We start from the raw sequence: 14058 nt of genomic DNA, 5'->3' as shown, positions 1-14058 counted from the left end.
AATCGGGGACTTTCCCCCGCCCCCCCTTCCCCCTCTGGATAGGTCATCAGTATTTGATCGGTGGGGATCCAACACCTGGGACCCCTGCCGATCAGCTCCAGTGAGCACCGCAGCCTTCTCCCTGCTTACCAGGCACAGCGCCGTACATTGTATAGTGGCCGTGCTTGGTATTGCAGCTCAGCCACATTCACTTCTATGGGGCTGAGCTGCTTCTAGGCCACGTGATCGATGAATGTGTCGTGACATGGCCTAGGAGGAGCTGGAGAAGGCCGCAGCACTAACAGGAATGCCGCTGCCTTCTCTAACAGCTGATCGGCGGAGGTCCCGGGTGTCGGACCCCAACGAATCAGATACTGATGAACTATCCAGAGGATAGGTCATCAGTAAAGAAAAATCTCGGAAAACACCTTTAAAGTGGTCTTTCGGGACTTAAATAATGATGATTTATACCTATTCATATCTGATCAGTGGAGGTTTGACTGTCAACAACCCATCATGTACTTTGTAAATATAACGAAAACTCTTCACTTAGGTAACCCCCAAATTGCACTGAAAAGTGGTCTTTTAGAAGGGTGGTGGTCCCAGAGAAGATAGCCAGCATACTTAATATATTATGGACCTAATACTGGGGTGATATTGTGGAGAGGTTTCACTGTACACTGTATTATCTTGAGTTACATCCTGTATTATATTCCAGAGCTGCACTCACTATTCTGCTGGTGGAGTCACTGTGTACATACATTACATTACTTATCCTGTACTGATCCTGAGTTACATCCTGTATTATACTCCAGAGCTGCACTCACTATTCTGCTGGTGCAGTCACTGTGTACATACATTACATTACTTATCCTGTACTGATCCTGAGTTACATCTTGTATTATACTCCAGAGCTGCACTCACTATTCTGCTGGTGGAGTCACTGTGTACATACATTACATTACTTATCCTGTACTGATCCTGAGTTACATCCTGTATTATACCCCAGAGCTGCTCTCACTATTCTGCTGGTGCAGTCACTGTGTACATACATTACATTACTTATCCTGTACTGATCCTGAGTTACATCCTGTATTATACTCCAGAGCTGCACTCACTATTCTGCTGGTGCAGTCACTGTGTACATACATTACATTACTTATCCTGTACTGATCCTGAGTTACATCCTGTATTATACTCCAGAGCTGCACTCACTATTCTGCTGGTGCAGTCACTGTGTACATGCATTACATTACTTATCCTGTACTGATCCTGAGTTACATCCTGTATTATACTCCAGAGCTGCACTCACTATTCTGCTGGTGCAGTCACTGTGTACATACATTACATTACTTATCCTGTACTGATCCTGAGTTACATCCTGTATTATACTCCAGAGCTGCACTCACTATTCTGCTGGTGCAGTCACTGTGTACATACATTACATTGCTTATCCTGTACTGATCCTGAGTTACATCCTGTATTATACTCCAGAGCTGCACTCACTATTCTGCTGGTGCAGTCACTGTGTACATGCATTACACTCCAGAGCTGCAGCTCCCCGTCGTGCCCTATAAGCCGTCTTTGATCCTGCTGTGACCCCGGCCCTGTAGACGGTCACATTTTCTGGATATGACCGGGCGAGGCACTGGATCTAACCGTCGTGCAGCTGTGCTCTGTTTGCAGGCTGAGACTTGTGGTTCCTCCACAGCTGAGAAAACACTGGTTGCCTTCTCGGTGCACAGCAGATGGTGAAGCAGCTCCTGCACGTGTTCTCCTTCTCCACTCATTAGGTTTATGCCCTGTGGTTTATTTGGAGGCCCCCCCCCCCTCCCCCTCTTCCTTCCTCCGTCCCCATCCCACACACATGTCCCGGGTTTCTGGATCCCTGAACCCAGTTTTTCTGTCCCCCATAAACCACACCTGCAGCCCTCACTCCCCAATGTGGAATGCACTTGCGGCTATAGGGACGTCCCCGAGGGCTGCTTTTTTTTTTTTTTTCCGGAAGAAACCAGTTGCTAGAAACCAGGGACTGATATTTCTGCGGCTCGTGTCAGGTTGCACATAAGCAGAGACATGATAGGACGGGCAGATAGCTGCAACACCCTAGAAACAGGAAAGTATGAGGCACGGTTACTCTTTATTTGGCAGATGGGGTCGGTATGAACGCCAGATCCATTTACTGCGAGGAGCAGATCTTTTATAGAAATTGATTTTACTGCTCTGGCGCCAAGGAACCGGCGATATGCGCAGGACTGTGCTGCAGGTGACCCCGACCACACTGCCTCGTGCCATGGTTAGAGAGGCACTCTACACATAGGGCGGGAGGAGAATGACCGCTTGCGCTAAATAGAGGGTTTACGTCACCAAGGTGACATCATGCACATGTTGGGGGTTGTAGTTGCATGTTCTCCTCCTGGGCTTTGAATTCATGGGTTTGGTGTTTTATCTCCTCTGAGAACAAAAGGAATTGGGCATGTTGAAGTCCCACAGCCCAATCTCTATCTTCTCCGACGCCAGGGGATTGTTGGGAGGCGCCTGCACATACTAGATGTTCAATTGGCCTTAATCTAATGTGTATGGGCGCCAACATTTTTAAAGCGTTGTTTGGGATTGTGAGGTCATCAGTATCCGATCACTGGGGGTCTCACTCCCGACACCCACGCCGATCTTTTGAGGTCATCAGTATCCGATCACTGGGGGTCTGACTTCCGACACCCACGCCGACCTTTGAGGTCATCAGTATCCGATCACTGGGGGTCTCACTCCCGACACCCGCGCCGATCTTTGAGGTCATCAGTATCCGATCACTGGGGGTCTCACTCCCGACACCCACGCCGACCTTTTGAGGTCATCGGTATCCGATCACTGGGGGTCTCACTCCCGACACCCACGCCGACCTTTGAGGTCATCAGTATCCGATCACTGGGGGTTTGACTCCCAACACCCACGCCGATCAGCTGTTCGAAGAGGCCACAGCTTCGACTAGAGCTCCACGGCCTTCTCCATGCTTACCAAGCACAGCGCTGTACATTGGATAGTGGCTGTGCTTGGTATTGCAGCCCAGCCCCATTCACTTCAATAGGACTGGGCTGCACGTAGGCCATGTGACCAATGAAAGTGATATTACGGGCCTCTGAAGAGGGTGCTGCACTCACCAGAGCGCCATGGCCTCTTGAAGCAGCTGATATACTATTATTGACCAATTCTGAGGGACGGCCTTCAATATCAGAATCCTGGAAAACCCCTTTAAGGGCTCATGCACACCACTGTATGTATTTCGCGGTCCGCAAAAAATACGGGTGACATCCGTGTGCATTCCGTATTTTGCAGAACGGAACAGTAATAGAACAGTACTATCCTTGTCCGTAATGCGGACAATATTAGGACATGTTCTATTTTTTTGCAGAACGGAAATACAGACATACGGAAACGGAATGCACACGGAGTAACTTCTGTTTTTTTTTTGCGGACCCATTGAAGTGAATGGTTCCGCATACGGTCTGCAAAAAAAAATGTAATGGACACGGAATGAAAATACGTTCGTGTGCATGAGCCCTAAAGGGGTATTCTGCTTAGAGCTAGTTATCCACTGTATAAGGGGTAAGTGTTAGATTGGCAGGGGTCCGAGTGCTGCAGTACGGGGGGCGGTGGAGCGGATGATCCATTCATCCCTATAAGGCTGTACGTGGCTCCGGCAGTCCCATAGGCTTTGAATGGAGAGGTGGTGCGTATACTTGACCGTTGCTCAATTACAACAGAGGAACACTCCCTTGGCGGTCTCGGACCTCCGCCAATCTAACAGTTATCTCCTGTAAAGTGGATAGGGGATAACTATTTATTACTGGAATACTCTCTCTTAAGGGGTTCCCCAGGTTTAAAAAAAACAGCAAAAAAAACATGGCTGCTTACAGCACCAGAGGTTGTGCCTGGTATTGCAGCTCGGTGGACAGGTGAGGCACCAGTTCGGAGAAGAAGCGGCCATGTTTTCCTATCCTGGACAGCCCCTTCAATTTTTCTACACTCAGGCCAATATCGCCGAGCAGATCAGTAGGACTGTGGCTAGAAATGTAGAGGATGAGAGATGAAACCGTGACATAACGGTGCAGATAAAAGGGGTTTTCCAGGCTTTTAATCCTCAGGATATGTCATCAATATCAGATCGGTGGGGGTCCGACACCCGGTATGAGAAGAAGGCATGCGCCGTGCTCGCTGTTGATCTAGCAGTGGCGAGCAGGAAGAGAGATAGAAGACGGTATGTGTGCATGGCGCGTGTCTTCACTTTATACAGCTGATCGGCGGGGGTGCCGGGTGTCGGACCCCCACCGATATGATATTGATGACCTATCCTGAGAATTAAAAGCCTGGAATACCCCTTTAAGGCCCGTTTCACACTTGCATTGTGGCTTTCCGGTTTTGCGATCCGGCACAGGATCTCAAACCTGGAATTATATGGATCCGTGCCATTTAATACACCCAGATGTGTCAGTTTAATCCGGATCCGATTGTATTAAATACAAACTGAAAAAACCGGATCCGTTTTTTTTTTGCTAACACCGGCACCATTGACTTACATTACTTTTAATGCCGAAGCCGGTTTGTTCCGTTTTGCAGACCGGACACAAAACCGCAGCTTGCAGTCTGGTCAAAAAAACGCAACAAAAGGGAAAACTGATGCATACTGATCAGTTTTAACCCCATTGACAATGAATGGGGACAAAACTGTTCCGTTTTTGACCGATTTTGAGATTTCCCCTGCCGGATCGCAAGTGTTAAACAGGCCTAACATGCCATTTTATTCTCCTTGTCAGCTGGGTGACAACCCTAGTGGGCACTGTCGTGGCAGCCCTCAGTGGTTGTCGCGCAGCAATCTGTTGCCAGTGCCTGTAGGCTTTTGCACACGTCGGTAACGGAGATTGATGGGCTGCTGGATTGATCTGGCGGGCTTCTCGTGCGAGGGGTTTAGACTTTTAACAGCTTGAAATGAGGCGATGCCCCCCCCCCCATCCCCCCCCCCCCCACGTCCGCCATATGCGAGCGATGAAATTCCATCCAACCCCCATCACATCAAGCCTTAATCTCGTTGGCAAAAGGGCTCTTGGCATGTGGCTGGTTAATGGCGAGAAGTAAATGAGGCAGCGCCGGGCTGTTTTTTCAATTAAGCGTTTGAAGCCGTCACAGAGAAGGTGTAAATGGCGCTCCTCGGTGCGCCCCCCGCCCCGCGCTGCCTGCAGGCCTCCTCTGGAAAACCTCTCTCCTGTTAGGCCTCTCGCCTCACTTTTATTATAAGATAAGCCTTTCATGTTTTATTGTTATGAGCGCAGGGCTGTCCTGGAGGTGCCACTTCTTAGTGGAAACAGCTGCGGCCGGATCAGGTGCCAGCAGCCCCCACGTCATGGCGGCTGCTTAACCCTTGTGCCACCAGAGACGCCCCTCGCCACCCATTCTTCAGGCGCATTGTTTGGTTTTCCTCTCCTGCCATAGATGCACAGTCCTAAATGGTGGGAGTTGTAGTTTGCAGACTGTTCTGTAGCCAGAGGAGCATAGGCCTGAAAGAAGATGTCTTCCAAGCAGACGTCCTTCACCTCCTTCCCAGAGGTGGACGTGTTTTAGTAGTGACTAACCAGAGCGTTCAGATCTCTCCATCAACCTCCCACTTTTTTCGCATCTAAATTCTTAGTTTTACATAACTTTAGCTCCTTTCTAAATTCCCGTTCTGTCTCGCCCTTCGGTCGCATCCAGAGCTGCATTCTCAATTCAGCTGTTTGCTCCACGTCAGGTGGACCTGATGGGTCTCTTCCTTCGACGATACTTCAGGGCTTTGCTCTTTTAAAAAATATTCTGAATGCAGCTCTGGATGTGAGTGGAGTGTAAGATGGCCGTTACACCTAAAGGCACATGAGGCCACAGCCAGCCGTGTATCAAAAAAACAACAACCTGCCCTCGGCAGCTCGTGATTGGGGAACGTTCAGGAAACTTTTTTTTTTCTTTTTTTTTTTCTAATAATGTTACTGACTTCCTTCTCCTTTATGGCTGCCATGAATGGATGTATCGATCTTTTATATGATTATGGATGATGTAGTTTGTGGCTTTTTATCCTAAAATCTCCCACTTTCTGTTCCGCAGGTGCTGGCCTTGGATTGGGGATTGTATTTTCTGTCATCTTCTTTAAAAGTAAGTTTTTGCCGTAGTCCTACTCTTTATCCCTTAAAGGGATTCTCCATGCACATGAAACCCTACCGATCACTGCTGTCGGGTTCCGAAGCAGAACAGCACCATACACTGAGTAGTGGCCATGAACGGTACTGCAACACTGCTCCTATTTAAAAGAGATGTCCAGCCTCGTAGCCGACAACACCTTTGGTCTTGACCTATGCCCCTGAAGAACCTGATCATAAAAAAGGAAAACTCACCTGTCCACAGTCCCACTGCTGGTTGGTTCCTGGATGCTTTCGGTCCCTGCGTGATCAGGAAGCAGCTGGGTCCCATGACTGCTGCAGCTAGTCACAGCCCTCAGCGGTCACAGAGGCATGATTGTACTGCTGAGGCCTTCTATTGGCTGCAGCAGTCGCGGGACACTGCCACTTCCTGGCCTGGAATGGAGTAATGGTGGAACCACAAACAGGTGAATCTTCCTTTTTAACGTTCAGGGGCACAGGGGTTGTCGGCTCCAAGGCCAACCCCTTTAAGGACATGCAGTACCATTCATGGCGACACCCCTAGGACTCCTAGAGACTCATTTGCATAAAATAAAAGTTCATATTTCACAAAAACTGAGGCACATAAGAAGAAGGGACAAAGACTGTTAGCTTCAGCACATGCCTAAAGTCACCACTAGGGGGAGCTTACTGCATACTGTGTTATCACTAAACCTGTTGTCTACTCAGTGTGCAGTAAGCTCCCCCTAGTGGAGGCAGAGTATTCCGATTTACCTGGGATTTGGCGTGGTGTATCAGAAACATGTGCGCTCTAAACGTTCAGTGGTTGTAGAACGTTGGGTGTTGTAGTACGTCAGCCCTCCACATTGTAAATCAGGACGGTAACCTGATGAAACCCCCTGGCGCTCAGCGCGGCTCAGGCCACACACACAGGCAGCCGTGACGGCTTCAAACAGCTGCTCCGCTAAGTAACCGCGCTGCTCATCCAAACCCTCCTGCCACTAAGACCACAGATCCAATCCATCAGCATCCACCAGAAGGAGAGCTCCCATCTACAGGCAGAAAGCCCCGGCCGTCACTTTACATTAACAGCCCGCGCCCCCCTGCCGAAAACTCGAAACTTGTACAGTCCAGATGCAAGCAGGTGTGTGTGGGGGGGGGGGGGGTTATTTTTTTTGCAGACAGGCACTTTAACCATTAAATGACCACCGATCCCTCCTTTTACAGCAGTCCTTTCAGGCCGCCACGTTTTGTGCTGGGTTGTATAGTGACACTGCAGCAGACGACAGGCAGGACTCTGGCAGCGCTGGGTGACAATCCCTCTAGGAACTGTTTCGGCAGACATTGTGCTTGACACCCGGGTTCCGGAGAGGAGATGAGCGAAGTCGAAAAAGTCATAAAACTTCGTTCTAATACTGTACGGAGCAGGAGCGCCGTACAGTGTTAGAATGTATTGGCTCCGATGAGCCGAAGTTATTGCTTCGTAAAGACTTCGGGTAATAACTTCAGAAATTAATTTGTTCTGTAAAAAACCATTTCCCGAACTCTGGTTCGGTTCCAAGTGGTACCTTGGAACCGAACCCGAGTTTGGGAAATAATTGCGGAAAAGGGCCGGACACTCCTGCGGGACGTACGCGGCCTGTATCCGTGTTTTGCGGATCCGCAATAAACGGCTATGGCCGTGTACATGAAGGACAGGATCCCTCGTTGTCTGGATTTTCAGGGCCGGCTGATGCAGGAGACTGAGCAGGGCTATGGCAGAGACGTAGCGCTGGAGAATTCCACCGGCCAGCGTATAGGGGATTTTTTATTTTATTCTTTTTGTCCATATAAAACCCCTTTTAATGAGAAATATTTCCTCAGTAGGTTCCGCGTCCCACAGTAAATGTGACTCAGGAATTTATATTTATTGGGGGAGGGGAATCGTCTTTGATATTCTAAAATGCAAGGCGACTCCAGCAGCGCAGATCAGTGAGTCCCGGTCGTATAATGTATTGTAACGTGAATTTCGCCTTCACCTCTGATTTGTCGTTGCTGTAGCTTTCCATTAAAACACAATTTTTTTTAAAACCCAGGTACATGGACGGTTCGTGGTAATGACCAAAGCTCGGAAAGCGTTAATCGTCTCTACGTGGCCCCAAGTAACCCATAAATCCTTCTCTTTCCAGGAAAGACGTGGCCCATCGTGTTCTCCTCCGGGATCGGCTTAGGAATGGCTTATTCAAACTGCCAGAACGACTTCCAGTCTCCATATCTTCTCCACGGCAAGTTTGTCAAAGTGAGTGAGGAGGGGGGGGGGGGTTCTGCACTCAGCGGCTGCCCGCATGCCATCAAAGCCAGGCCTGTCCACCCTCTCTGCGTGCGTCCCGCTGAGCGGCCGCTTTCACTGACCCTTTGGCCTCAGTCACACTATCGGGCATTTTATCGTTGGGAATACAGGTGCAGTTTGTACATGATGTGCACCAAAGGCTCCTGCAACTGCGCACAACTTGTGACGGAAACGACGCAAGCCCGTTATTAACTCTGCAGCTAGCTGGCGACACGTGGCAGGAGCAATGCCAAAATGGCCTCTGTAAAAAAAAAAAAAAGCTATGAAATTCTGGTGTTTTTTTAGCCACGTTTTTTTTTTTTTTTTTTTTTTTTTTTTAAAGTAGTCTATGGGCAAATGTCTGAAAAATGCCACACACCCTGACCCTCGCACTGCACGTGCTCAGTAGTGAAGACCAGAGGAGGAAGCTCGGCACTGCGCATGCCTGCAGACAGAACAGGAGGACAGCCTTAAAGGGGTTGTCTGGGAATAAGTAACTTTTCACAGGAGCCCTCGTCCTGACTCTGCTATGGAAAGAATCATGCACACCTGCTCCCCGGCGCTTATGTGTCCATCTTCTGGTCCGCGGTTTGTTTAATTCGTCCCCGGCACAGGTGTGATCGTCTGCTCCACTGCTGCCAATAACTGGATTCAGTGGTGACTTGTCTGCAGCAGAACAGATGATCATGCGGACAGGAAGCCACGTACCGGAAGATGGACGCACACGGAGGCCAGTGCGCAGGATCGGAGCTGCAGACAGCAGGTAAGTATGAATCTTGCCATAGCGGAGGCTTCGGGCTCCTGTGAAAAGATACATTTATTCCCAGACCACCCCTTTAAGGCCTGGATATAGAAGCTGCACGTTTCTTCCCATGTAGACTTGCACAGGATTCTCTGCATTTCCAGGACAGACGCACAGAGCTTCTCTACCATCCATGTCTTGCAGTGTTCTCAGTGCATCACATATTTAGGCCTCATGCACACGACAGTGTTTTTTCACTGTCAGTGATTTGGCTTCAGTGGTCCGTGTCCGATTTTTGCTTCAGTTGTGTCTTCATTTTTTTTTGTCTGACAGGGGGAAAAAAAGGAAGGTTAATGAAAAGTGTAATTTTATTGCACCAAGGTCTTGTAGAAAAAAAACTATCGCGGACACGGATGACATACCAGTTGTGCATCCGTTCAAGTCAATGGGTCCGTCCTCCATTTTCCACTGACAAGAATAGGCCAGGTTATATTTTTTTGACGGACTGGAATCACGGATCACGGACGTGGAGAAAAAACGGAGGACTATCAGTTTTTTTTCACAGCTCCATAGAAATGAATGGGACCTCCGCTAAACTGTGAAAAATCACGGAACGGACGCGGATGCACACAACGGTCGTGTGCATGAGGCCTTACTTACAGGAATCTAGAAAAGGTCAGGAATTAAAAAAATTTAATTCCAATAAATATGAAAGTCGTGAGAAAAAGCCCGATGTCACCGTTTACTACAGGAAATTCATTACTTAATTATTGGCCATTTACAAAGTAGTCTGAACTGTGTCTTACTGACTGCACGGTTTTTGTCACAGTTTTTTATTTATTTTTTTCCGATTTTTTTTTTTTAAATTTATTTTTTGGTGCATTTTTTTTTTTTTGCCAGGTCCAGATGTTTGCTGAAAATCTATGGGAATTTTGAAACGCAGTGTTGTGCGGTGTGGCTTTTGTGTAGGGCAGCATGTTGTAGCCCTGGTGTTCAGGCTTTTTCCTCTTCTGTAGGAGAATAAACTACATTTCACACCTAAAAACGTCAGATTCACTTTGGCGGCTAAAAAATGCCATACCAAATGTTTTGTGCGTCTATGGGCCCTTAGGGGCCGTTCACTCAGCCTTTTCTTCCGTGGAATTTTGGCGCCGACACCCGTGCTGAAATTTCGCCATCGGCCGTGTGGGTTTCTTGCTGATTTCTGCCTCCCATTCATTTCAGTGGGCCGCAGAGCTGAGGATCACGGAGCCGCAGCTTTAGGGCTCGTTCATACGACCGTATGTATTTTGCGTGCTTTTTTCCCAGATCCGTTGTTCCGTTTTTTTGTGTTGTTTTTTTTTTTTTCAGCAATGTTTCCGGGTCCGTTCCGTTTTTCCGTATGGCATATACAGTATTCAGTAATTACATAGAAAAAATTGGACTGGGAATAACATTTTCAATAGATGGTTCAGCAAGAACTGATACGGAAGACATACGGAGTACATTCCGTATGCATTACGTTTTTTTTGCGGACCCATTGACTTGAATGGAGCCACGGAACAGGATTTGCGGGCAATAATAGGACATGTTCTATCTTTGAACGGAAATACGGAAACAGAATGCATACGAAGTACATTCCGTTTTTTTTGCGGAACCATTGAAATGAATGGTTCCGTATACGGACCGTATACGGAACGTAAAGAAACGTTCGTGTGAACGAGCCCTTAGGCCTCTTTCACACGACCATTTTTTTTTTTTTTCTGTTTACTGGCCGTTTTTTGCGTTCCGTATACAGAACCATTCATTTCAATGGTTCCGCCAAAAAAACGGAATGTACTCCGTATGCATTCCGTTTCCGTATTTCCGTTCTAAGATAGAACATGTCCTATTATTGCCCGCAAATCACGTTCCGTGGCTCCATTCAAGTCAATGGGTCCGCAAAAAAAAAAACGGAACACATACGGAAATGCATCCGTATAGCTTCTGTATCACTTCTTGTTTTTGCGGAACCATCTATTGAAAATTTTATGCCCAGCCCAAATTTTTCTATGTAAATACTGTATATGCCGTACGGAAAAACAGAATGGATCCGTGAAAAATGGACTGCAAAACACTGAAAAAGCCATACGGTCGTGTGCAAGAGGCCTTAGGCTACATGCACATGACCATATGTGTTTTGCAGTCCGCAAATTGCAGATCCGCAAAAAAAAAAACTGACAACCGTATGCCACCCGTTTTTTGTTTTTTTTTGCGGATCCATTGTAACAATGCCTATAACAGACAAGAATAGGACATGTTTTTTTTTTTTTTTTTTGCGGGGCTACGGAACGGAAATACGGATGCAGACAGCACACTGTGTGCTGTCCGCATTTTTTGCGGACCCATTGAAATGAATGGGTCCGCATCCTATCCGCAAATAAAACGGAACGGACACAGAAACAAACAACGTTCGTGTGCATGTAGCCTTAAACCGCCGCTCTGCAGTCTTCAGCGCTGCCTTCTATTGAAATGAATGGGGGATAGAACGGATGCAGGATTTCGGCACAGCTGTCCGCACCGAAATTCCACAGGGAAAAAAAAAAGCGCTGTGTGAACAGCCCCTTAATGTATAGTTCTTTCAATGCTGTTGATGCGGCGCGGTTATGACGTGCGAGTCTGTACCATGGATGAAAACACAAGACTTGACACCCTTTAAAGAGTAACCCCCCGACTTCAAGAAGGAGGCTTTTTTTTTTTTTTTTTTTTTTTTTTTACATTTTGAAGAATTTTGGAACATCTCAAAGCAGGACCTACATCAGAATGTGCAGGGTCCCGGAACAGTTAAATCCCTAATTACCTCCAAATGTGTTGTGGTGGTTAATGGCGCAAGGACTGCAAACTGCCTAATTATTTAATAGCTGCTGGGGAACCGTGTGGAAACTATTAGTGAGCGATTGGAGTAGTTATTCATAGCCTGGGAAGCTGCTGGACCCCATTCCTCCCGGCTTCTTAAAGGGGCTCCCTCTAGTCGCGATAAGACCCATAGAATCGCCGCAACTGCAGGATTATTTCCGGTGTATATTTTTCTTCGTTAGGCAATTGGCAGTATTTTCCGAGAGCAGTCCGATCTTTGACGTGCTCCTTTGTTTTAGCTTAGTGTGTTAGTCTGTGCAGACCCCTTTAAATGACATGCGGTCTCGTTGCAGGATCAGTGAGCTTGCGCGGTCATTCCTCCCCGGGAGCAGCTGGACATCTGGATCCGTGCAGGACGCACAACAGCCTCCGGCCGAGCCTTTCTCCCGCTTTATCTTGAGCTCGCAGATGTCATTTGTTTTATATTTTCTGTCACAAAAGTCGGGGAAATAAAGTTAAAATCTATAGCGACCATGCGTCTGTCTCTGTGTATTCGTCTGCTTTATTGATACCGGAAGCATCAATCCGTGTATGTGCTTGGTGCGTCCTGTACTCGGCTGCCGCCCGTTCACATTAGATTGATGGCGTTTTCTGGGACTCTGGATTAGTCGCCAGTATGTGATCAGTGGAAGTCTGACGCCCAGCGCCCACGCCGATCAGCTGTTTGGTGCTCCGGTGAGCGCTGCAGCCTCTTCCTAGGCCAGTGAATGAGCCTGGGCTGCAGTACCAAGCACAGCCACTATACAATGGACGGCGCTGTGCTTGGTATGCTGTAAGGAGGTCACAGCGATCACCGGGTGCCTCGGCCTCTTTAAACGGCTGGGTGTTGGACGCCCACCCATCTGATATTGATGACCTCTCTTGGGGCCCGTAAGCCTCTTTATGTGAATGAGGTCCTCGAGGCTCTCCCCCGACTGCAGATGTTGGATTTCAGCATGCCTGATTCTATTGTTTTCCAGGGGATTAGCAGCATCAGAAATGTCTGGCAGCAAATTCAACACCTGCACGCTCAGCCATGTTGAGCATGCATGTGTTTGGGTAGGCAGGAGTATATGGCGGGTTGAAGCGTGTAGCAGTGTATTCCTCCATGACCCCTACTTTCCCACGCCTTCAATTCTGTGTCGACAACCCCTCCACCTTGTTACTTGCCCTTCATCAGTGCACTCGTCCAAGGGACGTTCCTTTAAAAATACCAAAATGGTGTGATAAATCCTCTCTGGTTTCTCACTAGGACCCCGGTATGGAAGACATTAGTACCCCAGCTGCCCCCGGGGTAAATCGTCCCATTATAAGAGGTAGATGCTACTTTCTAGCTGCCCCCCACCATTACTGCAGATGGTCCTCCTGCGGCTTCCATCTTCACCATTCTTTCCCTGAAACCCGATTTCTCCTCCTGCACCTCGTCCGATGCAGGTCTCCTGACTCACGGCCTTATGGGAAGTTACTAAAGTGCCCCCCAAATGTTTCCACATGCAGCTATCGTTACACCACTGACACCACTCTCAGTGATGGATTCTGCAGATTATTACACCACTGACCTCTGTGGAGATCTGCAGGACATCGCTTTGTCCCCTCTACCTCCTCACAGATACATAGTGATATATTCTGCAGATTATTACACCACTGACCTCCTGATAGAACTGCAGAACATTGCTCTACCTCCTGAGTCCTGACATATACAGTGATAGATTCTGCAGATTACACCACTGACCTCTCTAGCGATCTGCAGAACATTGCTCTGTCCTCTCTACCTCCTGACAGGTACATAGTGATATATTCTGCAGATTATTACACCACTCGCCTCTAGAGATCTGCAGAACATTGCTCTGTCCTCTCTACCTCCTGACAGGTACATAGTGATATATTCTGCAGATTATTACACCACTCGCCTCTCTAGAGATTTGCAGAGCATTGCTCTGTCCTCTCTACCTCCTGACAGATACATAGTGATATATTATGCAGATTATTACACCACTCGCCTCTCTAGAGATCTGCAG

The 14058-nt window shown here is 47.9% G+C and overlaps 1 protein-coding gene across 1 annotated transcript in view; it reads left to right on the top strand.

Moving 5' to 3' along the window:
- MICOS10 (mitochondrial contact site and cristae organizing system subunit 10) overlaps positions 1–12533 on the top strand; it is a 65053-nt gene extending 52520 nt beyond the window's left edge. Inside the window, exons 2-4 of the mRNA XM_040422639.1 lie at positions 6106–6153; positions 8306–8415; positions 12355–12533. Coding sequence (XP_040278573.1) covers positions 6106–6153; positions 8306–8415; positions 12355–12363 — 167 coding nt within the window. The 3' untranslated portion in view covers positions 12364–12533. The remainder of the gene's footprint in view (positions 1–6105; positions 6154–8305; positions 8416–12354) is intronic.
- Positions 12534–14058: the final 1525 nt, after the last annotated feature.

This window comes from Bufo bufo, chromosome 1 (genome assembly GCF_905171765.1).
Source record: "Bufo bufo chromosome 1, aBufBuf1.1, whole genome shotgun sequence".
NCBI classification, from domain to species: Eukaryota; Metazoa; Chordata; class Amphibia; order Anura; family Bufonidae; genus Bufo; species Bufo bufo.
This window is presented reverse-complemented; position numbering and strand designations above follow the sequence as displayed.